The sequence below is a fragment of the Oryctolagus cuniculus genome, chromosome 6 (genome assembly GCF_051225735.1).
Source record: "Oryctolagus cuniculus isolate XC-2025 breed Fujian yellow rabbit chromosome 6, ASM5122573v1, whole genome shotgun sequence".
Taxonomy (NCBI): Eukaryota; Metazoa; Chordata; class Mammalia; order Lagomorpha; family Leporidae; genus Oryctolagus; species Oryctolagus cuniculus.
Window position 1 is genome coordinate 37,254,196 of NC_142872.1, and position 25,297 is coordinate 37,279,492.

At 43.3% G+C, this 25,297-nt stretch overlaps 1 protein-coding gene across 11 annotated transcripts in view; it reads right to left on the reverse strand.

Moving 5' to 3' along the window:
• Positions 1 to 25,297, reverse strand: part of HTR4 (5-hydroxytryptamine receptor 4) — a 188,353-nt gene that overhangs the window by 76,770 nt on the left and 86,286 nt on the right. For 7 of the 11 annotated variants that reach the window (XM_089334936.1, XM_089334935.1, XM_008255221.5 and 4 more), the window contains exons 3-4: positions 12,434 to 12,559; positions 11,160 to 11,360 (exon numbers count right to left, since the gene is read on the reverse strand). The exons of 2 other annotated variants lie outside the window; for them this stretch is intronic. In XM_089334936.1, the coding sequence (XP_089191062.1) occupies positions 11,160 to 11,360; positions 12,434 to 12,559 (327 nt within the window). The remainder of the gene's footprint in view (positions 1 to 11,159; positions 11,361 to 12,433; positions 12,560 to 25,297) is intronic. 2 more of the 11 variants (XM_089334939.1, XM_089334938.1) reach the window with 1 other exon arrangement.

Genomic DNA, 25,297 nt, shown 5'->3' on the forward strand with positions numbered 1-25,297 from the left:
CCACAGTCAGGAGCCAGAAGATTCATCCAGGTTTTCCAGGTGGGTGGTAGTAGTCCAGGTATATGGGCCATTTCCCACTGCTTTCCTAGGCACATTACCAGAGAGCTAAATCAGAAGTGAAGCAGTTGGACAGGAACCAGTGCCCATATGGGATTCAAGAACTGCAGGCAGCCACTTAACCCACTGGGCCACAGTGTCGGTCTCTTAGAAGTTTTTAATGATAGTTGAGGAAGACTGACAAAACCTTTTCAACTGGAAAATGTCTACCACAATCAAAACTGTTTTGTGATTTTCAAAAAGAGCTAATCTACATCAAACTCTCAAGAGATAGGCTGTTGATTCACAAACTGGATGGGTCCTGTGCAAAAGGTAAACAATGTTGTCTCATCTCAAACAGATTAATATCCTTCTGCGGAACATTTCTCATCTTCTTTAACCAGAAAACTTTTATAAAGTGTTTAAATGATGTTCAAATGACAACTGAGGATCCAGATAGCCAGGATTTTCAAAGTAATTTCTTATGTGAAACATTTCAAAGTATTGCTCATAGAACTCCATTAAAATGCCCCTTGGTAGACTAGCCACCTGCAAATGTGTGATCAAATTGCTTTTAAATGGCTCTGGGGACACAATTTGACAGCTCCTAGAAGATAGCATGTATTTTAAGCTCCATACTAATCCCTTCCTTGCTCCTCCTGCAATTAAGGAAAATTCTACCTCCTCACTTCCTGTCTTCCCAACCACAGCAAAGTAAAAGCAAGACAAACAACTCAGAATCCTAGATTTTCAGCATCAATGGGGATCAATCAACTTTGTCTTAACAAGTGGGTACAACCTCCCCATTGCCTGACCCTCACATTAGCTTTAGAATCAGTTATGTAATATCCCTCATCCAGTATCCTCAGCTGTAGAGATTATTATGATTCCTTGTTTCACTGTGAGAATAAAATGTTTAAAATATAGCATGTTCCTAGAATATAAAACTATGTATACATAACAATGGCGATAAGTTTTAAGCACTGTATCATTAGGTGATTTCATCATTTTACAAACATCGAGTAGAATACACAAACCTAGGTGTATTACCCAATGTAGCCCTTGAGGCAGTTAAGACACAGAGTAAATAGGAGGCTGTTGTGAGTGTTATCACAACATACTTTTTTTTTGACAGGCAGAGTTAGTGAGAGAGAGAGACAGAGAGAAAGGTCTTCCTTCCGTTGGGTCACCCCCCAAATGGCCGCTACGGCAGGCACCCTGCACCGATCCAAAGCCAGGAGCCAGGTGCTTCCTCCTGGTCTCCCATGCGGGTGCAGGGCCCAAGCACTTGGGCCATCCTCCACTGCACTCCCAGGCCACAGCAGAGAGCTGGACTGGAAGAGGAGCAACCTGGACAGGGTCCGGTGCCCCAACCGGGACTAGAACCTGGGGTGCTGGTGCCACAGGTGGAGGATTAGCCTAGTGAGCCATGGTGCCAGCCACACAACATACTCTTTTATAGTAAATTTGTTTCTAAGTTTAAAGACTATACTCCAAAATAATAATTAAAAGTATGACATCGTGAATACATAAGCCAATAACAGTGATTTATTATTATGGATTATGTGTTGTATATAATCGTATATGCTATACTTCCATTGGATGGGCAGCTCAGTAGATTGATTTTTATCAGCATTAACAAACATGTGAATATTGTGTTGTCTAAACTTTATGATGGCGACCATGTCATTATGCGATAGGAATTTTTCAGCTTCATTAGAACTATAATTGGTGATGCAGTCCATCACTGAGCACAATATTGTCACATATTGCATGACTCTGTGTATATGTGCATGCATTTGTGAGTTTTTTGCACATTCATTTGGAACTATGAACTCCAAATAATTTAAAAACATAACATTGAAATTACTTGGTTCAACATCTCTCCCAGTCACTGAATCAAAAAAATGAATGAATAGTTCCTTAAAGGGGAAGGAAAGCATTGAGAGCATAGAGCCTATGGGCAATGGAGCTGATTATGTGTAAGATCTAGTGATCACACACTGTTATTTAAGTCATTGTGTTTTGGGGTGGGGGAGAGATGACCTCTCTTTCCGGTGGTAATTGCAAGTCACCCTTTAGAAGGCAGTCCAGCCACATTTTGTGGCAGAGCTCTGAATGCAAAGATATGTCTCTCTTCTTTCCGTAATTGATTTTGTTCTATTTTAGTTCCTATTGTTCCGATTTGATGAAGTAGATAAGAGAGAAAAGCATCATCAGCTCCAAGAAAGAACTAAAGGCCTCTTCCCTGTGGTCCCCAGGCAAATCAAGATGCCAGTTACCTGGAGGACTAGGGAGGGAGACCGTGCAGGGAGACTCAACAGGAACCAGAGACAGGAAGGGGCACTGAGAATACAGCCAGGAGCAAGACAGAATCTGGGGTTCTAGGAAGAAGCAAATGGAGGGCATGAGGGCAAGGAGAGACTCCTTTCTGTCAGACTCCTGGAGGGCATCAGCTCAGACTTTGGCAGGAATCCTAATCCTGTGTACAATCTGCAAGTTTAATGGTTACTATACTTTTCTGTTACATATTCTTCTGTGTCTTTGTGATAAGATTACAGGATATGAGGCGAGGGTCCTCTGTCTAGGAAGGGGTCCTTCTCAATTATTATAGACTAAAGGAAAAAGATAACCCAGCCAAAATGCCATCTGCAAACAACTAAGCAGGGTCATGACAGACAGACCAGTGGTTACCAAGGTATATTTCACAAGGTATAGTTATGAATTAATCAGTCTGCCAACAGATACCTGATGAGTGTCCCACTGACTATTCCAGATTCAGCTAAAAGGACTCATTTCTTGGAAAGTCATCTCTGGCTCCTAAAAGCAGATTAGTTCCCATCTCTGCCCTGGTTTTTATAGTACTTGTACCTTTCTGTGACACAGTATTTTTCTAGTTGTATTGCAACTGTCCACTTCTTTACTGCTTTTGCCACTGTTCTTAATACACTACCCATTTATTGCAGGCACACACTTTGTAGGAGGCAGTGAGTTTTAAGTATTTCTAATTCCTATAACACCACCATGAGGCAGATTATACAACCAAGATGTAGTAGAACTGGGTCGTAAACCCACAACTGCTGAAAGTCCCTGCCCTGGAAATACGGGTAAGAGGGGCAGAGCCTGACCACAGCGACATTGTTGAGGAAGAGGAAGGAGAACATGCAGTACTCTGCGATCATTCTGAGCTGAGAATACACAGAAAACAAAGATGCATTTACAGTTGAACCTCACATGTAAGATAATATTTAATAATAACAACTAAGTAACTGTAATAATACAGAAATGGGATGGGAAAAGGAATAAAGGTAGACAGATTTTTCAGATATGTATGAAAGTATGGCTGCAATTTAGCATCCAGCTGATGAGCATAGCTAAGTAAAAGATGACCTCAAAGAACTGCATTTAAATGACTAAAAGATGACTAACGGATGCACCTTTGATGTACAAAGTGGAAGAGGATATTACTTTATGATGGAAATTTCCACTTGGAGCACAGAAAGATGCTTAAGGCAAGATATAGAGCAGGCAGGGAGGGATAGGACTCCATAGCCCAGCATGGGACAAACCTGAGGGAGAAACAAATATAGACATGCAGGTAAAGCCATGATGGATGAGATCTCCAAAGGAAAGAGGGAAGATATCTGGGGCCGGTGCAGTGGCGTAGTGGGTAAAGCCACCGCCTGCAGTGCCGGCATCCCATATGGGCACTGGTTCGAGTCCCAGCTGCTCTACTGCTGATCCAGCACTCTGCTGTGGCCTGGGAAGGCAGTGGAGGATGGCCCAAGTCCTTGGGCCCCTGTGCCCGCGTGGGAGACTGGGAGGAAGCTCCTGGCTCCTGGCTTTGGATCGGCGCAGCTCCAGCCAACTGAGGGGTGAATCAGCAGATGAAGACCCCTGTCTGTCTGTCTCTCTCTCTCTTTCTGCCTCTCCTTCTCTCTGTGTAACTCTGATTTTCAAGTAAATAAATACAAATCTTTAAAAAATAAAAAGAAGAGGGAAGATATCCAGAGCTGTAAGGCTGAGGATAAACACTTGAAGTACCTGGCGAGGTACTTACATCAGTCACTAGGAATTTGCATTTGGAGAGGAAAACAAAACGGATTCATACTTGTGACTACATGGAATGCTTGGTGTGCTTCTCATACTGTTGTATGCACTTTATATACACGGTTATTCATTGCAAATCTCAAAGGGGAGCTTCTATTGTTAACACAATTTTAGACCTAAGATGAATTCCTAAAATTGAAGTTACTTTCTAAAGATCACACAGCTGGTAACTGGTCAAGCCTAGATTGAGTCAAGGCAGTCTAGCACATCATGCCTTATTCTTAACCACTTTCCCTATTGAGATTTCTAAGAGAGTAGATCACTAACCCCAAAGTTATCTCAAACAACCACAAGTCATATCTCAAGGCATCCTATGCTCAACCAGACATGCATGAAGCAGCCACTACATGTCAGTGACAAGAACACAAGAGTGAACGGGACAAAGCAGATTCTCTAGAAGTTTATAGTCCCGTCTGAGATAGGTTAATATACTGGCTCATACGATGGGCGATAGCTGCCATGCTTTGAGAGGTCAGAGGTAGAAACAACAAATCCAGTCAGTCACTGAAGAAGGTGAAACAGCTTATGTGAGTACTGAAAAGTGTGAGGGCTCCTCGGGCAAATAAAGAACTCAAGGCATAAGGAGCCTTGAGTTAGGCAATAGCACATCCTGCTCAGGAAACAGGTCCTCATGGGTAGGAAAAGCAGACTGAAGGCATGTAGGGAAAGGCATCAGAAGGCGTGGCAAGAACTGAGCCTGCCGTTAATGAGGTGGCTCTGAAAACCCTCTGTGGCTCTGCACGCGCTATCTGTTGGAATTGTTGCTCCGTGCCTCTTCCTCCACTCACTCCCCTCCAGATATCACCGTCTGCTGATCCCAGCTTCAGCCGCACTTCTTCAGGACCCTTCCCTGCTTTGGAAATAGAGCACTCTTCTTAACTCCCCTGCCTTCTATTTCAATGATCATTAATTTTACTCTAACTACCTGTTTACTTTCTGTGTATCCATGAGACTAAAAACTGATGTAGAGCCATTTTTTGTTTACCAATCTATTTTCAGTGATCATAATGCCTCAAGCAACTAGAAAGCACTCCATAAATATTTCATGAAAGGGATACAAAAATAACAGTGAATGTCCTTTGATGTGGAATTCAACTCAACAAATATTACTATTGTGTATAAGCATGAATCTGGACTAAAGAGAATGTGAGAAAACTTTAAATATCTGTACCTTGTAGAAATATATTTCACGCCTATTGGGAAAACAAATGTAATTCTGTGACATGAGTTCACAGTGACAGATATTTTGCATTGATACATTACAAAGTTGAATTATACTCCTGGGATATCATTAAGAAATGCAGACACATTTCTGTCTTGCACAGTATAAACTATACAGCCCTGGAGTCAGTTTTATGTTTTACAAGTCAACCTGTTTAAAAGGAAATGGGCAATTAAGACCCTCCTTGAGGATTTTGCAAACAAACATGTCAAGCTTCTGGCCTGTGCAGAGGAAGGATGACAGACAATTCCACTGGACATATCACAGAGCAAAGTCTTGGCATCTTCAATGAAGTGAAGAAGACTTTACAATGGAAATAGCATTTCATGCCAAATATAGGACAAAAGTCAGTGTGCTCAGAGAAAGAATATCAGAATAGGTAAAATCTGAAAACTATGGTAGAGGATACCAGTGGAAGGATCCTGGAATGTGTGGCCTAATACTGAGGTACAACGATGACATCTCTGGCTTGCCATGGAGATAGGAGGATATGAGGATACCTCTCCCCACTTTAGTCAGCTAGAAAGAAGCTGGTATTTGCTCTTCCTGTCTCTCACACTTCTGTCCACTGGAAATTGCCATTCTTCCACACCATATGCTACCAGCAAAATCAGCAGTCACGATGCTCACCTCTGCCCAGTATCTAGGATGTGTCATCCCCACACCACAGTGACTGGTAAAGGTAGGGAGTATCTGAGTCAGTAAAGCCAACCCAGGTTCTTCGATGAGAAATACTATTCAGGTTGCTTCTCTGGATTCCTGTGTTAAGGATGCTTTAATACTCAAGCACTCTGGCTGTTGTTTTCAAGATGGAATAAATCAGCCTGAGAAAATCAGAACAGTAGGACAGCACAGTGACAAAGAGGAGAAACAGACACACGGAAACAGAGGAAGACAGATTCAAAGGGGAAGAGAAGTTCAAGACAAAGAGGAGAGGAAGACGTATTTCAAAGAGAAGGAGAGAGACTAGAAACAGTTCAAATCCTTGCTGAGAACCATGTTTTAAAGACAGATTTTTTTAAGTTAATTGAGCCAATCAACTCATTTTCTGTCACATGCTGATGAAAGAGACCTTGTATGTAGATCATTTAAAATGCAACTTGAGGGAACTAGCCTTGTGGCATAGCAGGTTAAGCAGACCCTTGCAATGACAGCATCCCCTATCGCAATGCAGGCTGCAGTCCCAGTAGCTCTCCTAATCCAGCTCCCTGCTAATGTGCCTGGGAAAGCAGTGGAAAATGGCTCAAATAATTGGGTTCTGCTATCCATGGGGAGAACTGGGTGGAATTCAAGGCTGGTTTCAGCCCCCAGCCTTCACAGCCATTTGGGGAGTGAACCAGTGAAAAGAGGATCTCCCTCACATGATCTTTAACTCCTGTCACTCTACCTTTCAGATAAAATCATTTTTTAAAAGAAAAGGCAAGTCCTGTGGCACAGTGGGTTAAGCCACCATTTAGGGTGTCCACCTTCTTTATGGGAGTGCCCATTCAAGTCCAGGCTGCTCTGCTTCCAATCCATCTTCCTGCCAATGCACCGTGGAAGGCAGCAGATGACAGCCCAAGTATTTGGTTTGGTAAAAATATATCATTTCTGTCCTCTCTGTCTCTCCATCTCTCTCAACCCCTCAACTCATGTATACTCAGATACTTGTATCACATAGACCTGTACATTTATTTCACAAAAGTAGAATTATGCTAAACAGAAAAGTCTGATACTTACACTTTTTTCATTTAATGCTCCAGTGATTTCTTATTAGGACAACATACTCAACTATTTATCATGATTTTTAATGGCTACATTATTTTCCACATTAAAGATCAGTACTCTATTAAATCTACTTGGTTGGTTTCCATTCACCACGCAACTTTAGATTTCAAAAAGTCAACTATGTTATTAGAAAAATTTTAACACAGGTTTTGATTTCCCATGCTCCACACTATATAATGAATTTATTTTAAACTATGCTTTGCAAATTATTTTTAATGAGGTGATAAACTTTGATTAACAGGATTGAATTCTCAAAGCACCAAGAAGCACAGTGGATTGCAAATGGCAGTTGGTGAAACACATTGTATAATATTAAAGGAGTCCTGCATTTTGCTTTGATCCAAGAATCTGCCATCTGGGAAATACTAAGAATCAAAGGGAACATTGTTATTTCAGAGGCACTGGCCTACATCAGTCATCCCTGGAGACTCATGGCAGCTTTAGGGAGTAGGACTGGCCTCTTTCCAGGAATCATAAGGTTGGTGATGACATCGCACTTCCGTGAGACACTCTGTGCTGTGGGCCAGCCTTGCCCTTGCCTCACCCAACTGTCAGACCAGAAGGGACATGAGAAAAACGAAACTAGGTAATAAATAAACCCATACTATTCCAGGCTAAGTAACTGCCCTACCATGTTCAGGCGGGATGAAGCTTCAAACTCAGAGTACCATTCTGTAAACAGGGTTTACTAGAAAAATAATTGGCAAGTTTCCCAGGTTCATTTAAGAAAACAAAATGAAACAAGGGCATCTGATTTAATCTTATTTATAGTATTGGAGTTTTCAGAGTCCACTATCAGAGAAAGGAATGCAGTTACTGACAGCATGAAAATGTGATGAGTAGCAGGCCGGCGCCGCGGCTCAATAGGCTAATCCTCCGCCGTGCGGTGCCGGCACACTGGGTTCTAGTCCTGGTTGGGGCGCCAGATTCTGTCCCGGTTGCCCCTCTTCCAGGCCAGCTCTCTGCTTTGGCCAGGGAGTGCAGTGGAGGAAGGCCCAGGTGCTTGGGCCCTGTACCCCATGGGAGACCAGGAGAAGCACCTGGCTCCCGCCTTCGGATCAGCGCGGTGCGCCAGCCATAGCGCGCTGGCTACGGCGCCCATTGGAGGGTGAACCAACGGCAAAGGAAGACCTTTCTCTCTGTCTCTCTCTCTCACTATCCACTTTGCCTGTAAAAAAAAAAAAAAAAAAAAAATATGTGATGAGTGTTACATTTGTTCAGCAGTGTTTGCCCAGAACCTAAATCAGGATTCATGTAGGCAATCCCTGGTTAAGCATCCATCCCCCCAGGAAAATGCAAGCTCCTGGAGGGCAGTGACTTTGCTTTGTTCAGAGATGTGAAGTTCCTCCCACTAAAGGAGAAAGAGAAATTAATTACAGAAATAATTTTAATCATAGTGGCACTGAGAAGGAGAAGAACGGATTTGATGGGATCGGAAAGGACTTCTGCAAGTATAAAAGGACTAAACAAAAATCTAAAAGTCACACAGGAGATGAGGGGGCCAAGTAAACGTCCAGGCAGAAGGAGGAGCCAAGGTCCTGAGATGGCTGCACACGATGCACTGGAGAAAGAGGTAAGGCCCCAGCGGCTGAGCCTAGAGGTGAGTCTGGCAAAGGCCACAAGTGGAGCTGGGGACACAGACAGGAAGCAGCTGGTGAAAATCCCTCTAGGCCGACGAATTTGCTCTTGATCCTCAGTGCAATGAACAGCCGTTGGATGGCTTAAAGCAAAGAGCAACAGGATCAGAGCTGCATGTTTAAAGACAGCTATTTGATCTCGTGAGTGACAGGTGCATTGGAGGAGGAGAAAATAGATTTGGTGAGAGCAATTAGGAGGTTACTGCAGTGATTTATGCAAGCCATAATGTTGGTTTGAACTAGATTATAGAAGATAGAAAATACAGCAGCAACTGTTGAGGAAGGAAAGCCAGTAGGACTTGTCATTACTTAAAAGTAGAAGATAAGGAAAGACCCCACCAAGAATTACTACCTGGGTTCTGGATGCTACAGCTGCCTGAGCAGCCATTCACTGAGGTGGTGCAAGTTTGAGCCATATGGATAGTTACAAGACACTGAAGTCAACAACCACTTTCACTAAACTTTACTGCGGAGCCAGTGCTATGCTTGTGTAACTTATTCCTAATTACAATTGTATGGAATAGGTGCCGTCTCTATGTGTTAGAGATAAGGAGACAGACTCAGAAAGGCTTAGTGCCTTGAGCAAAGTGAAAAATTGGCGCAGTGGGGATCAGAACCCAGATCTCTGCAATTCTAAAGCAGATGGTGCTTAATAAACAACCGATATGCCTCATGCCAACTCAGGCCTACGCAGGGCAAAGCTGGAAATCTGCAAGTCTGAGGCCAAACCTTCCCAAGGAACCTCTAAAATAAATTCTGCACACCACACAAGTGGTTCTAGTCTTTCATTCATTCTTTATTCCATACCTAGGGCATTTTCTTCCTCTTGACTTTGTCCAGACCCTGAGGTTGCCTCCAACTAGCTCCTCTAGCTCTAGCTCCTCAATATTGCCTTTTCTGCATTTCCATAACACTTTCAGTCTTGTCACTCATTTTAATGATCACCCACAATTTACACTGCAGAATTTCCATTTTTTTTCTACTTTCATTAATTTTACTTTCTATAGCATGGACTTGCATGTGGTATATGTTGATTGTCTTAAGAAGTCTTTAATAAACTGCACTCAGATTGGTTGCTGTAAAAAGCTAAAAAAAAAAAAAAAAAAACCTCAAATTTCAAACTGTGATAGGTGATGGGCCTGGCTGCTGGCCAGTAGTTCAATTTTACCACCTTCATTATCTCTAGTGATAAAGTGCTGTTCATTATAATTCCATGTAGGTTAAGCGCATTCAATTGTATGTTCTTACCAGAACAGTTTCAACAGAGCAGGTTATACATGTGCCATTCCAATTGATTGGTATGTGTCTCACAAGAAAAGAAATGAACCTGCTGTTCCCTCAGCTGGTTTCAGTCACTAAGGGCCTCCTTCAGTGCGTGTGAGCCTCTAGGAAGACTATGATTTGGGTTTGTAATGGTAAACATTTAGGTATACCATAATCTCTAAATCCCGTCATCTACTTTTCCTAACCCTCAGTGACAGAAACTGATTTATCACAAAGCTGGCAGAAAATTTGGGTCTGCTGGGCTACTGAAGAGGCAGTAAGAGACTGTCTCTGATAATTCTGATAATGTGTAATGTTCACCCCACACTTTCTTTTGTGAAATCACTCTCAAGATATGACTGCACTGACAGAAGCATATGTTCTTGTAATCATTTGACTTTTAAATTGCAGTCTGCCTTTATAATTGAATACAAATGATCAGGAATTAGAGAATGAAAAGTGCTTACACAAATGATATAAATATCTATCTTGTACAAAAGGAGCAAAGATGGAAACTGTTAGGTCTCCTGAAGTCAAACTTGAAGAGAAACAACAAAATCATTCAACAGGAAGGAAATGCTAGACCCAAGTCCAAAGATGAGCCATTATTAGGGATTTTATTATCCTTTTCACTTTCTGGGACAGCATCTTCACAATTGCATACCTGTATCTAACACACATTTTGAAAGCTGTGATGCAGGCGTATTTTGCAGGAAAAGGTCATGCTCAAACACGAGGTCACTATTACTCTGAACCACCCCTGATGCCCATTGTGCATATGTATTCTTGCCACTCACCTCCCTCAGATTTTTGTTCATGCCATCCATGTATAATTGGGAGTTCTACATAAATAGGGTCACTGATAAATATTGCTATCTAGACTGTAAGCTTCTGGCCAGCAAACTCTAGATCTTACCAATCTCTGTATCTACTGTGTCTTAGAAAGTACTTGACTATCAAGGGCCCCTTTTTGAGATCTGGGGAATGAATGAGCAACAGAAAAACCAAACTGACCTCCTTGACATTCACACAGACTCATGAATTAGGGAAGAAATGCCAGCCCAATATCCATCAGGTCATTGTCTCCAGCATGGAGCTCCACTGTGCATATTGATTGTCCTTACCTATCCAGAGAAATGCAGCACAGGTGAAAAATTGATGCCGTTGTGAGCAGGACGTCCAAAGATGTGCGGACCAGGCAGAACATCTCCCCATAAATCCAGATGTCTTGGACCAGCTCAATGGCACCAAAGGGCATCACCAGCACGGAAACCAGCAGATCCGCAAAGGCAAGAGATACAATGAAATAATTGGTTTTTATTTTCCTGTGAGTAAAAAGGTATGAGGGAGGAGTCAGGATGAGGGACAGGGGAAAAGGAGACAATGAAGGAAAAGGGCAGTGTAGAAAGAAGGAAAGACAAGAAGAAGGAAAAGGAAAGAAAAGTCGCATGTTTAGTGTATTGGGTGAGATAGTTGCCCCTTTGGTAACAGGGCTGAGAAGACACAAGTCCAACCTCTTCTGATGTATTAGGCCTTGTACCACAAACCTTTCCTTCCTCTTCCATGGGCAACTTTGGCCTGAGCTGAGGTCCCCATCTGTTGACCTCCCTCCCGCAGATTTACACACAGGTGCTTTTGTACAACTATTGGCTGGTTAGCTCCCACCTAGCCTCCTTGTGGTTGAATCTTCTCTGACAATCCTCCCAGGGTGCTTCCCTTAAACTCCTATCAAGTTCCAAACTTTCCACTTTTAGACCCACTACCATGCCTCACATTTGTGACGCTGTCAGAATTGCACCTTTATACTATACTTGGCTCATCATTGCTTTATCTTAAGTCTTGCTTAGACAGAAGCTGTATTTTTATCCCCAATGGCTCTTAATCCAGGCTGTGTGATAGAACATCCAATAATTGAACAAGTATTGATATGCAGGTCCCATTCCAGATCAATTAGTTCAGGAACCCTGAATGGTTAACCTTCCTCCCACACCCAAAGACTGCCAGACAAGATACAAGATACCCAATTAACTCTGAACTTCAACAATGAATACTTTTTTGGTGCAACTATGTCCATTGGCATGAGACACTCTGATAAAATAGAAAGAGAAGACCCAGGTTAATTCCTACATCAGTCATTAGCCAACCACCCTTTCCCTGAGCGATTCATAAAGAACAAATATGACATAGGAAACAACACCGTCAGGAAATAAACTGAAGTGCTTACACTGGTTGTGTCCAAGTTGTAGTACTATGTGGGATTCTTTCTTCCTTCTCTTACAGATGTTCCCACTTGTTCTTTTTAAATTACAAATTACAATAGAAATATTTATACCAGCTCTCCAGGGACAGTTCGGGACTCCACCCATGTTTCCCCAAGAGATCTCCTCCTACTGCTTACCTGAGCTGCCTGTCTCTGCACACAGCCACCATCACCAGCAGATTGCCCAGGATGGCCATCAGTATAACAGCTGAGAGAAACGTGAGCAGCACAACCTTCTCCACTGACCCGAAACCCTCCTTGGAACTAGAAGACACGGACACACAAATGCAAAGACTTGGAGAAATCGAAGAGACATAGCAAAGTAAATGCACCCTCTCCTTGCTGACCTTCAGGAAGGTAACCACCATCAGCAGGTACAACATACATTAATTTATTGTACACCTGATGTATGCCAGGGTATGCACCTATCACTTGGCACGTTATCATGGTAAATCGCTATATAATGAGGAGGCTGAGATTCAGAGAGGCGAATTAACTTAGCTGCAATTGCACAAATATTGTTTATCAGAAACTTGTGACTTTCCCTCGGAGTACTTACCTCTGCTTGTACTCAGAAATGTATTTAGTTGATCTCTGTTTTGTATACCTACCCAACTAGATTCTAAGGTCCATGAGACATAGTCCTGTGTTGTCTTATTCACCAGTGTTTATTCAATGTGTCATTCCCATTTATTAGGTGAAGAAGGTGTTGAATGAAAGAATGATAGTAACTTGAACCAGGGTCTTCATGAACTCAACAAAGGGTGATCCTGTTTTCCTAAGCTATTCCAGTTCATACAGGAGCTGCTGTTTACAGATAGTCTGTCTCAAGGCACAGAATACCATGGTATTAAAGCCGTTCCGAAATCAGTTCACCTGGGGCTGGTGCTGTGGCACAGCAGGTTAAAGCTCCAGTCTGTAGTGGCAGCATCCCTCCATATGGGTGCTGGTTCAAGTCCTGGCTGCTCCACTTCCAATCCAGCTCTCTGATATGGCCTGGGAAAGCAATGGAAGATGGGCCCTGTACCCCTGTGGGAGACCCAGAGCAAGCTCCTGGCTTCGGATTAGTCCAGCTCTGGCCATTGCGGCCAATGGGTGAGTAAACCAGTGGAGGGAAGACGTTTCTCTCTCTCTCTGCCTCTGCCTTTCAAATAAGTAAATCTTAAAAAAAAAAAATCAGTTTACCTGGACCATTTACTTTGATTTTTTGACAATAGCCATGTATATGCTCAGAGAATCCTTTCACTGTCCTGAACAATACTTCTTTTAGAAAAAAAAAAGGCTTATGTTGAGCACTAAAGATTTATTTATTTATTTGAAAGGCAGAGAGAGAGAGAGATTCTTCTGGGTCTCCCACACGGATGCAGGGGCCCAAGGACTTAGGCCATCTTCTACTGCTTTCCCAGGCCATAGCAGAGAGCTGGATCGGAAGGGGAGCGGCCGGACTCAAACCAGTGCCCAGATGGGATGCTGGCAGTGGCAGCTTTACCCGCTAAGCATCTGCAACGGCCCACAACATATGCATTTTTTTCCCACATTAAATTTATGTTTTGTCAGAGAGAGAGAGAGAAAGGTCTTCCTTTTCCGTTGGTTCACCCCGCAAGTGGCCACTATGGCCAGTGCACTGTGCAGATCCGAAGCCAGGAGCCAGGTGCTTCTCCTGGTCTCCCATGCGGGTGCAGGGCCCCAGCACTTGGGGCATCCTCCACTGCACTCCTGGGCCACAGCAGAGAGCTGGCCTGGAAGAGGAGCAACCAGGACAGAACCGGCACCCCAACCGGGACTAGAACCCAGGGTGCTGGTACCCCAGGCGGAGGATTAGCCTAGTGAGCCGCGGCGCCGGCCCTAGCCTTCTATTTAACTCGGAGTGAGTGTCCCCTATCCATGAAAGCACAATATCTGTAGGTTATTCACAAGCTCTGGGAAAGTTTAAGGAAAATATTCTTACTGATGAAGTTTTAAAGAATCCTAAAACCACTAGATTGAAATCCCACATTTCAGTATGGAAAAACTGAGACTCAGGGAAACTGAGTTGTCACCACACAGTTGTAGCTGGCCCGGAGAGCTACTTTTGCTATGAGCCCTCAATGTGAACAGGGTCTGGGGCTTGTTAACTGAGCTCCTCTGATAGAGCATCAAGAGAGCTACTGCGAGTCAGTATTGTGGCGCTGCAGCCTGCAACACCCTGGCATTTACCCAAAAAACAAAACAAAAAATCAGCAAACTAAAAAACAGTGTCAGATTTATGGGATACTATCAAATGACCCAACAAAGGGGTCGTAGGAGTTCCTGAAGGCATGGAATGATAGAATGGATTAAAAGGTCTTTGCAGTAAAATAGAGAAAAATTCCCTCATTTGGAGAAAGGGGACATCCAAGTACAGGAAACACATAGAACTCCTAATAGACATGACCAGGTAACATCTTCACAATGACACATTGTAGTCAAACTCTCCACAGTAAAGCATGAAGAAAAGATTCTAAAATGTGCACAAGAAAAACACCAGAGTACTTCCAGACAATCTCCGGTTAGATTCACAAAGGCTTCTTATCAGAAACCCTACAGGCTAGGAGAGAGCCAAAAATTTCTGGAAATGAAAACTCACAGGATACAGCAAAAGCAGTGTTAATAGGAGAGTTTACAGCAATTAGGGCCTTCATCAAGAAATTGCAAAGGCACCAAATAAATGAGCTATCAATGCATCTCAAGGATTTAAAAAAGCTACAGCATACCAAGCCTGAAAGTAGAAGAAAAATAATTGAAATTAGAGAATAAACCGAATTTAATCCAAAAACACATTACAAAAGATCAGCAAAATGAAGAGCTGGTTTTTTGGAAAAAAAAAAAAAAATCGACACACCATTGGCCCAACTAACCAAAAAAGTAGAGAGAAGACCCAAGTCAATAAAATCAGAGATGAAAAAGGGAATGTAACAACAGACACTACAGAAATTCCTACAAAGAGCTATATGCCAACAAACTGGAAAACCCAGAAGAAATGGACAGATTCCTGAACACATAAAACTTAATTAAATTGAGCCATGAAGACACAGGAAATCTAAACAGACACATAACCAAGATAGAAACGGATTCAGTAATGAAGACCCTCCCAACGAAGAAAAGCCCAGGACAGGATGGCCTCACTGCTGAATTCTACCAGACATTTAAAGAAGAACTCACTCCAGTTCTTCTCAAGCTATCAAAACAATTGGAAAGGATGGCATCCTCCCAACTCCTTCTATGAAGCCAGCATCACCTTAATTCCTAAAGCTGAAAACAAAAACCAACAGAGAAACAGAACTACAGAAAGAGAAATACCAACTTCCCTATTGAATACAGATGCAAAATTCCTAAACAAAATACTACCCAAATGAATTTAACAATACAACAGAAAGATAATTCACCCAGACGAAGTGGGATTTATCCTAGGTATACAGGAATGGTTCAACATTGACAAACCAATCAATGTGATATATCACATTAGCAAAATGAAGAACAAAAAAACCATATGATTATCCCAGTAGATGCAGAGAAAGTGTCGCTCCCCCTCTTCGTGGAGGAGCAACACTAAACCCTGCCTAGGCTTCATATCCGAGTCACCGCACCATTATGTCGCTCCCCCTCTTCATGGAGGAACGACACAGGACCCTGTGCTGTTCTTTCGTCTGCTCGGCCCTCCCCGGGTTTGCTGCTGGTTCTTCCTGGGTTGGCTACTATCCCTTCCACCTCCGTGGAAGGGCAGTTCCCCCTGGCCACATTCCCCACTTCCGCAGGGGAGCGGCACACCGCCGGCCGGCTCTCTCGGGGGCTGCACAGGTGTTCCCTTAGATGTTCCCCTTAGATGTTCCTCTTAGATGTTCCTGGTGCATGCCGTCTCTCTCCTCCTTTATAGTCCTCCTCTGCCAATCCCAACTCAGCTGCCCACACGCCGAGTACGCTGCTCTCCTCCAATCAGGAGCAAGTCCTACAGTTTATTGGCTGAACTGGAGGCAGCTGTGTAGAAGCTGTTTTCTCCTCTCCCAGCGCCATATTGTGGGAGAGCAGATGCATAGAATAAGTCTTAATTCCAGTAACTTAGTCTAGTCCGAGTTGCTCCCCACAGAAAGCATTTGACAAAATACAACACCGTTTCATGATGAAAACCCTAAGCAAATTGGGTATAGAAAGAAAGTTCCTCAACACAAAGCAATTTATGACAAACCCATATGGCCCATGTCCTGTTGAATGGGGAAAAGTTGGAAGCATCACACTAAGATCCAGAACCAGACAAGGATACCCACACTTAGCACTGCTATTCAGTATAGTCCTGTAAGTTTTAGCTAGGGCCATTAGGCAAGAAACAGAAATCAAAGGGATACAAATCGGGAAGGGGGAAGTCAAACTATGCCTAATGCAGATGACCCGATTCTATACAGAGGGATCCAAAACACTCCACTGGGAGACTTTTGGAACTGATAGATGAGTTTGGTAAGTGGCAGGATACAAAATCAACACACAAAAATCCAGAGTCTTAGTTTACACACAATGCCATGGCAAGAAAGAACTTCTAAGATCAATCTCAATCACAATAGCTACAAAAATAATCAAATACCTTGGAATAAATTTAACCAAGCATATTAAAGATCTCTATGATGAGAATTACCAGACATTCATGAAGGAAATAGAAGAAGATACCAAAAAAATGGAAAAATCTTTCATATTCATGGATTGGAAGAATCAATGTCATCAAAATGTCCACCCTACTAAAGCAATTTACAGATTCAATGTGATACCAATCAAAATAGCAAGCACATCCTTCTCAGGTATAGAAAAGATGATGAAACTTATATGGAAACACAGGAGACTGTGAATAGCTAAAGCAATCTTATGCATCAACAACAAAGTTGGAGGCAGCATCACTATACCAGATTTCAACACCTACTTCACAGCAGTTATAATCAAAACAGTCTAAAATGGGTACAAAAATAAATGGGCAGACCAATGAAACAGAACAGAAACACCTGAAATCAATCCAAGCATCTGCAACCAACTTACCTTTGGCAAAGGAACTAAACTCAACCCCTGGAGCCAGGACAGTCTCTTCAACAAACGGTGCTGGGAAAACTGGATCTCCACATGCAGAAGTATGAACAATACCCCTACCTTACACCTTATACCAAAACTCATTCAAAATGGATTCAAGAACTAAGTCTATGACCTGATACCATGAAGTGATTATACAACATTGGGTAAACCCTGTAAGTCATTGGGATAGGCAAAGAGTTCTGGGAAAAAAACCCAGAGGCACAGTCAATCAAAGCCAAAATTAACAAATGGGATTACATCAACTTGAAAGCTTCTGCACTGGAAAAGAAACACTCAGCAAATTTGAAGAGGCAACCAAAAGAATGGGAGAAATTATCTGCAAACTATTCAACTGAGATAGGGTGATTAACCTGAATCTACAGAGGTCAAGAAACTCCACAACAACCAACCAATCCAGCTAAAAAATGGGCAAAGGACTGAAACAGGTGTTTTTCAAAAGAGGAAATCCAAATGGCCAACAGACAAATGAAGAAATGCTCAGGATCACTGGCTGTCAGGTAAATACAAATCAAAACTATAGTGAAATTTCACCTCACTCCAGTTAGGATGGCTTTCATACAGAAAACAACAAGCAATAAATACTGGCGAGGATGTGGGAGAAAAAGTACCCTAATGCACTGTTGGTGGGAATGTAAACTGGTATTAGCCATTGTTGAAAACAGTATAGAGATACCTCAGAAATCTGAATATAGACATACCATATGACCATCCTTCCCACATCTTGGAATTTACCCAACAGAAATGAAATCAGCATATGAAAGAATTGACTGTTCCCCCATGTTTACTACAGCTCAATTCACAATAGCTGAGATAGGGAATCAACCCAAATGCCTGTCAACTAAAGACTGGATAAACAAATACTGGATAAATACACCATGGAATACTGCACAATGGTAAAAAAAAAAAAATGAAATCCTGTCATTTTCAAAAAAAATAAATGAAACTGGAAAACATACTTATTGAAATAAGCCTGTCCCAAAATGACAAATACCATATGTTCTCCCTAATCAGTGATAACAGAACACCTAAAAAGTAATCTATAGATGGGGCCGGCACTGTGGCACAGTGGATAATGCTGCTGCCTGCAGGGCTGGCATCCCATATGCGTGCCAGTTCAAGTCCCGGCTGCTCCGCTTCCCATCCAGCTCTCTGCTATGGCCTGGGAAAGCAGTAGAAGATGGCCCAAGTCCTTGGGTCCCTGCACCCACATGGGAGACCCAGAAGAAGCTCCTTGTCTTGACTGTTGAACAATTTTTTTTTTCATACAATTTGTGGAATTCTTTATTATAGAGTTAGTCATATGTATATAATGTTAATTGAAAATAGATGTTAGAAAAGATAAGCATTGGAATAGGAGAGATAGGCGGAAGAGGAGTGCGAGTGTGGGAAGGAGGATAGGTACAGTGGGAAGGTTTCTGAGGGAAAAATAACAGGCTCTGGAAATGCACTATGGTAATTTACGGTTGTACTCCATTGTAAATGTTCTTAATATCACTGAATAGTACTGAGAAAATATTTTATGTATTAAAGGTAAATTTTGTGTTATTTACATTTTATTAAAATCAAAAGATGTGGGTGACCATTTATCAGGATCTCCTGTCCTGATATAGACTGGCCTGTCCTATCTGAGGTCTTTTTCTTTGCAGATTTATTCACTTATTTGAATTCTCTACAGAGAATGAGGGCCAAGGCAGAGATAAGTCTTACATCCGCTGCTTTATTCCCTAAATGGCTGCAATGGCCAGGTCTGGGCCAAACCGAAACAAGGAGCCAGAAGCTTCATCCGGGTTCCCCATGTGAGTGTAGGGGCCCAAGCACGCGGGCCATCTTCTGCTTCTTTTCCAGGCACATCAGCAGGGAGCTGGATCAGAAGTGGTGCAGCAGGACTGGAACAGGTGCTAATATGGGATGCAGGTACTGCAGGCAGCAGCTTAACCCTTTATGCCACAGCAATGGCCCCTACGTCCTTTCTTTCTGTGGTCTCCAATTTGAACACACCCTTAGAAAAAATACTATCAACCACACCCTCACCCTTAGAAATATCTCCCTCATGATACCTTTAATGTTATAGGAGAACAAAACAGATTCACTGTATCTATAAAGAACACTTCAGAGCCGGTGCCATGGCTCACTTGGTTAATCCTCCACCTGTGGCGCCGGCATCCCATATGGGCTCTGGATTCTGTCCCAGTTGCTCCTCTTCCAGTCCAGCTCTCTGCTGTGGCCCGGGAGGGCAGTGGAGGATGGCCCAAGTGCTTGGGCCATGCACCCACATGGGAGACCAGGAGGAAGCACCTGGCTCCTGGCTTCAGATCAGCGCAGTGCTGGCCATAGCGGCCACTTGGGGTGTGAACCAACGGAAGGAAGACCTTTCTCTCTGCTCACTGTCTAACTCTGTCAAAAATAAAAATTAAATAAATAAATAAATAAAAAAGAAGACTTCTACCTCCAGAGGATGTATACTTAAAGTAGAAAGTTCACGGCCAGAGAACTGTAGGTTCAGTGTTATGGTTTGGTTGAGATATGTCGATCAGGAGCTAGGAATACCTAAACTTTAAACTGTGAGTAACAAAATTTAACCATAGACAGAGCTTTTAAAATTGGTCATTACTGGGGCCAGCGCTGTTACATAACGGGTAAAGCTGCTGCCTTCAGTATCAACATCCCATATGAGCACTGGTTTGAGCCCCGGCGGCTCCACTTCCAATCCAGCTCTCTGCTATGGCCTGCAAAAGCAATAGAAGATGGCCCAAGTCTTTGGGCCCCTGCACCCGCATGGGAGACCTGGAGGAAGCTCCTGGCTCCTGGCTTCAGATTGGTGCAGCTCCAACTGTTGCGGCCAATTGGCGAGTAAACCAGCAGATAGAAAACCTCTCTCTCTGCCTCTCCTTTTCTCTCTGTGTAACTCTTTCAAGTAAGTTAAAAAAAAATTGCTCATTACTGTCTGTTGAATTAAGTACAAGTCTAGTAACAATTAAATTAGGAACCATTTCTGTGAAATCCATGCCAGATCCTTGGGTTGTTTGACACTCTCCAGGAGTACAGTCAACCAGTATCAGATGAGTCTGAACAGGCAAAAAAAGCCATCAATTCTATTACATTGGTTCTTTGGTAGCTATTCTGATGAGAATCTGTTTTCAGCCATCAATAAAGAAAATCCACAAATTTGCTGGCTGTGTTTGCCATTTTCTGTTTTTAATGAAAGAAATGATGAAGACACTAGTTCTGGGTATATACGGTTTTCTTTGAATGACAACCAGGAAACTAGATCAATTCTTTTATCTTTTCACATATTGAACTTTGCAATAAAATGATGTTAAATAAGACTGCTCCTTCATTAGGCCACTGTTCCCTGCAGAAAACGCCTCCTCTCCCACCAGTTGAGTACCCTCTCCAAAGGAAACTTCCTTGAAAATGCACATCACACAACTACAAAAGATCACACACAGTTCCAAATGCTCCTACTGCCTACCACTGCACAGTCCTTTATCAAGTGATTGCATGTAAGTTAGAGGAAACAGCCTTTCATTTTCTTACTAATCAACAGTCAACACAAAGACTGCAAAAGCATTCTGATGTCAAAGAGCCTGCTTAAAACTGATTTTTTTTCCACGTGTGAATTAAATGTAAGATCCTCAGCGTTTTCTATACTGATAAAACATTGGGTATTGACCAACACAGCTTTAACCTTCAGCTCAGTTGAATTAAAGTGGGGACAGACTGCTTGTTGCCTCTAGGGTCTCAACTTCCTTTTCATTTAGAAAACTTGTTGGGGTCAGCACTGCGATGTAGCAGGTAAAGCTACTGCTTACAGTGCCAGCATCCCATATGGGCACCGGTTCAAGTCCTGGCTGCTGCACTTCCAATCCAACTCTGCTGCTGCCTGGGAAAGCAGTAGAAGATGGCCAAAGCCCTTACTGTGCTACGGGATGCCGGCATCCTAAGCAGCAGCTTAACCCACTGTGCCATAATACCTACTCCTTCATGAACATTTTAAAGCACCCACATACAAATTACACCATGGCCAGATCATATGTAACAATAAAATTCTGACTGACAATCTCCATAGCAACCAGCCCAAAAGGAAGAAGACTTTTCAATGACTACCACCTTCCCTGGTTTTTCCCTCCTACCTATTTCCAACTTAAGACCAACCACAAAAAGCCAAGTATATTTGCCAAATAGATTATTTAAGATACCGCACTTCTTGTTAGTGTACCTCCTGAAGAATCATGTCAACCATTCCAATTAGAGCATTCCTAAAGCCTTCTTGTTTCTATACTATGAAATTTTCCTAGTTCTCTGCTTGTCTTCAAGTCTTTGGTAAATGTAGGGGATGATGGTTCACCCTCTAGGTATAACACACACACTAAATATATTCTATTCATTCTCATATGTGTGGTCTTCATTTATCTCCATAAATATATTCTAGATGTTACACTTATTTGTAATCATATTTTCTTTTATTTTTGTTTTTATTTTTTTATTTTTAACTTTTATTTAATGAATATAAATTTCCAAAGTACAGCTTATGGATTACAATGGCTTCCCCCCCATAATGTCCCTCCCACCCGCAACCCTCCCCTTTCCCACTCCCTCCCGCCTTCCATTCACATCAAGATTCATTTTCGATTCTCTTTATATACAGAAGATCAGTTTAGCATACATTAAGTAAAGATTTCAACAGTTTGCTCCCACACAGAAACATAAAGTGAAATATACTGTTTGAGTACTAGTTATAGCATTAAATCTCAATGTACAGCACATTAAGGACAGAGATCCTACATGAGGAGTAAGTGCTCAGTGACTCCTGTTGTTGACTTTACAAATTGACACTCCTGTTTATGGCCTCAGTAATCACCCTAGGCTCTTGTCATGAGCTGCCAAGGCTATGGAAGCCCCCTGAGTTCACTGACTGATATTTAGATAAGGCCATGGTCAAAGTGGAAGTTCTCTCCTCCCATCAGAGAAAGGTACCTCCTTCTTTGATGACCCGTTCTTTCCACTGGGATCTCACTCGCGGAGATCTTTCATTTAGGTTTTTTTTTTTTTTTTCTCCCCAGAGTGTCTTGGCTTTCCATGCCTGAAATACTCTCATGGGCTTTTCAGCTGGATCCGTATGCCTTAAGGGCTGATTCTGAGGCCAGAGTGCTGTTTAGGACATCTGCCATTCTATGGGTCTGCTGTGTATCTCACTTCCCATGTTGGATCATTCTCTCCCTTTTTTATTCTATCAGCTAGTATTTGCAGACACTATTCTTATTTATGTGATCCCTTTGGTTCTTAGTCCTATCATTATGATCAATTGTGAACAGAAATTGATCACTGGGACCAGTGAGATGGCATTGAATTGGAATCCCCTGGTATGTTTCTAACTCTACCATTTGAGGTAAGTCTCATATTTTCAAACTAGGTAGAAATTTTTTTTCTTGAGAGAATATTCCTTAACATTTGGCTTATGCTACTTTGGGATCACTAAATAAGTTTTCAGGTGATGCAATTAGTTTTTTAATGGAATTTTCTCCAAATTATTTTTAACAGGATTCAATAAGGTAATTGATACAGCATTGTCTCTTAAAAAGCAGCATCATAGCAGTAGGGCTTGAAATCTATGAACAAGCACTAGAATCAGCTGGGTAAAACACAAGTTTCAGAGGAGGCATCTGATGTGGAGGTTGAGATGCCCACTTCCCTCAGTGGAGTGCCAGCTCGGTCCTGTGATTCCCTGCTAATGCACCCTGGAAGGCAGCAGAAATGGCTCTAGTAGATGAGGCCCTGACACTCATGGGGAAGACCTGGACTGAATTTCTGGCTGCTCACTTTGGTCTGGTCCAGTTGCAGTCAATACAGCGTTTTGGGAGATGAACCAGTAGATGAGAGCTGTCTTTTTCTCCATCTATTCATTCCAATTCTCATTCTCTGTCTCTTTTTCCTCTCAAGAAAATATGTAAAAATAAATAACACACTTTCTGCACCCCCAGAATTCAGATTCTAATTCAGTATATGTGAGGCAGAGTCCGACTTTTCTAACAAGCTCTCAAGTGATGCTGACGCTGTTGGCATGAGGACTAACACTGACAACTGTTGACCTAGAAATGTCTACAGGTTGCTCTTAATCTTAACCTCTTTTACTCCACTGCACATTACATTCCTTTGCCCCTCAGTATGGAACATCCTGTGTAGATGTTGACATTAATTTATTAAGTGTCGCTCCCCGTCTTCGTGGGGGAACGACACAGGACCCTGCGCTGTTCTTTTTGTCTGCTCGGCCCTCCCCGGGTTTGCTGCTGGTTCTTCCCGGGTTGGCTACTATCCCTTCCACCTCCGTGGAAGGGCAGTTCCCCCTGGCCACATTCCCCACTTCCGCAGGGGAGTGGCACACCGCCGGCCGGCTCTTCTCGGGGGCTGCACGGGTTCCCTTAGATGTTCCCCATAGATGTTCCTGGTGCATGCCGTCTCTCTCCTCCTTTATAGTCCTCCTCCGCCAATCCCAGCTCGGCTGCCCACACGCCGAGTACGCTGCTCTCCAATCAGGAGCAAGTCCTACAGTTTATTGGTTGAACTGGAGGCAGCTGTGCGGAAGCTGTTTACTTCTCTCCCAGCGCCATATTGTGGGAGAGCAGATGCATAGAATAAGTCTTAATTCCAGTAACTCAGTCTAGTCCGGGCTGCTCCCCACAGATCCCCCTTTCTTTTTATTTTTTGGCGTTGATACGCGCCTGTCTTCGGTGTCCCGCGGCACACACTCTGCTCTACTTGCTAGAGTTGCCACAGTTTCTTACAAGTCCTATCAGGCAAACCGAATCCGGGTCCTCTCTTCGCCATGTTATGAGGAGGTTTTTAGGCGCTGATGCGTGCCTGTGTTCGGTGACCTGCGGCTCACACTCTGGTCGAGCCGCCTGCTGGCGCTTACCGCCTTAATTAGGCAGACCGAATCCAAGCCTTCTAATTGTTGTATTGTAGGGAGGCCTTTCTATTTCTCTATTTATCTCCGGGCATTCCTATTTCTCCCATTTTACTTCTGTCTGCCAACATTCCCATTTCTCTCACTCCACTTCCAAACTTCTGTTTCTCTTATCCCTGCGGCTTTCCGGCACCTCGCCCCGCCGGCGGGTTCCCGGCTCTGCGCCGCTTCAGCCCACGCCTCTCTCATCTGCGCGGCTTTCCGGTGCCCGCCCCGAGGCTGCTTCCCGGCTCTGCGCGGCTTGGCTTCACGCGCTCCGAGGTCTCCACGCCCTTCGCGTCTGCACCACGGCCTCGCGCCAGCCCCGTTCCCTATCTATTCACGCCCCGTGCTCTCTGCACGCGGCGGCTTCCGCGAGTAACACAGCGTAGCTTACGTGTCCGCCACTAGCATTCAATCTAAGTTCCCCGGGCTAGCCTGGCGAATTCAACCCAGCATACGTCTCCGCCCCACGATTTGGCTTCCCGTCCTTTGCTCCCCGGGCTAATCAGAAGGATCCCAATCTGGCTTATGTTTCAGCTTCTGGTTTCAACTTTTCGCCCCCCATTCCCGGGCTAACTTGAGAATCCCAAAGTGGCTTTCGTGTCCGCCTTGGCCTGCCCCCCACGGCTTCAATTTCCCTAACACTTTTCTCTACCCGGTATGTTTCCCTAAGCTTTCCTCCAACAAATTTCTCCCTCATTTCTCCTGGCCTCTCCCCACAGTCCGTATCCGAGTCTGTTTGTTCTAGCTTTCACTTTCGCTTTCGACCTTAGAGATTTCTCCCAGCTTCCCCCCGTAGTCCGTATCCGAGTCTATGCCTAGGCTTTCAATAGCTTCTTCCGGCACCCTTTTCGTCCGGCTTTTCCCTAGGCTGTTTGCTAGTCTCTCTCTCCGGTATTTTCCCAGCTCTTCCCGTTTCTTCCCTCCTAAGTTTCATATCCGTCCTAAGTTTCCTATCCGAGCTAGGTTTC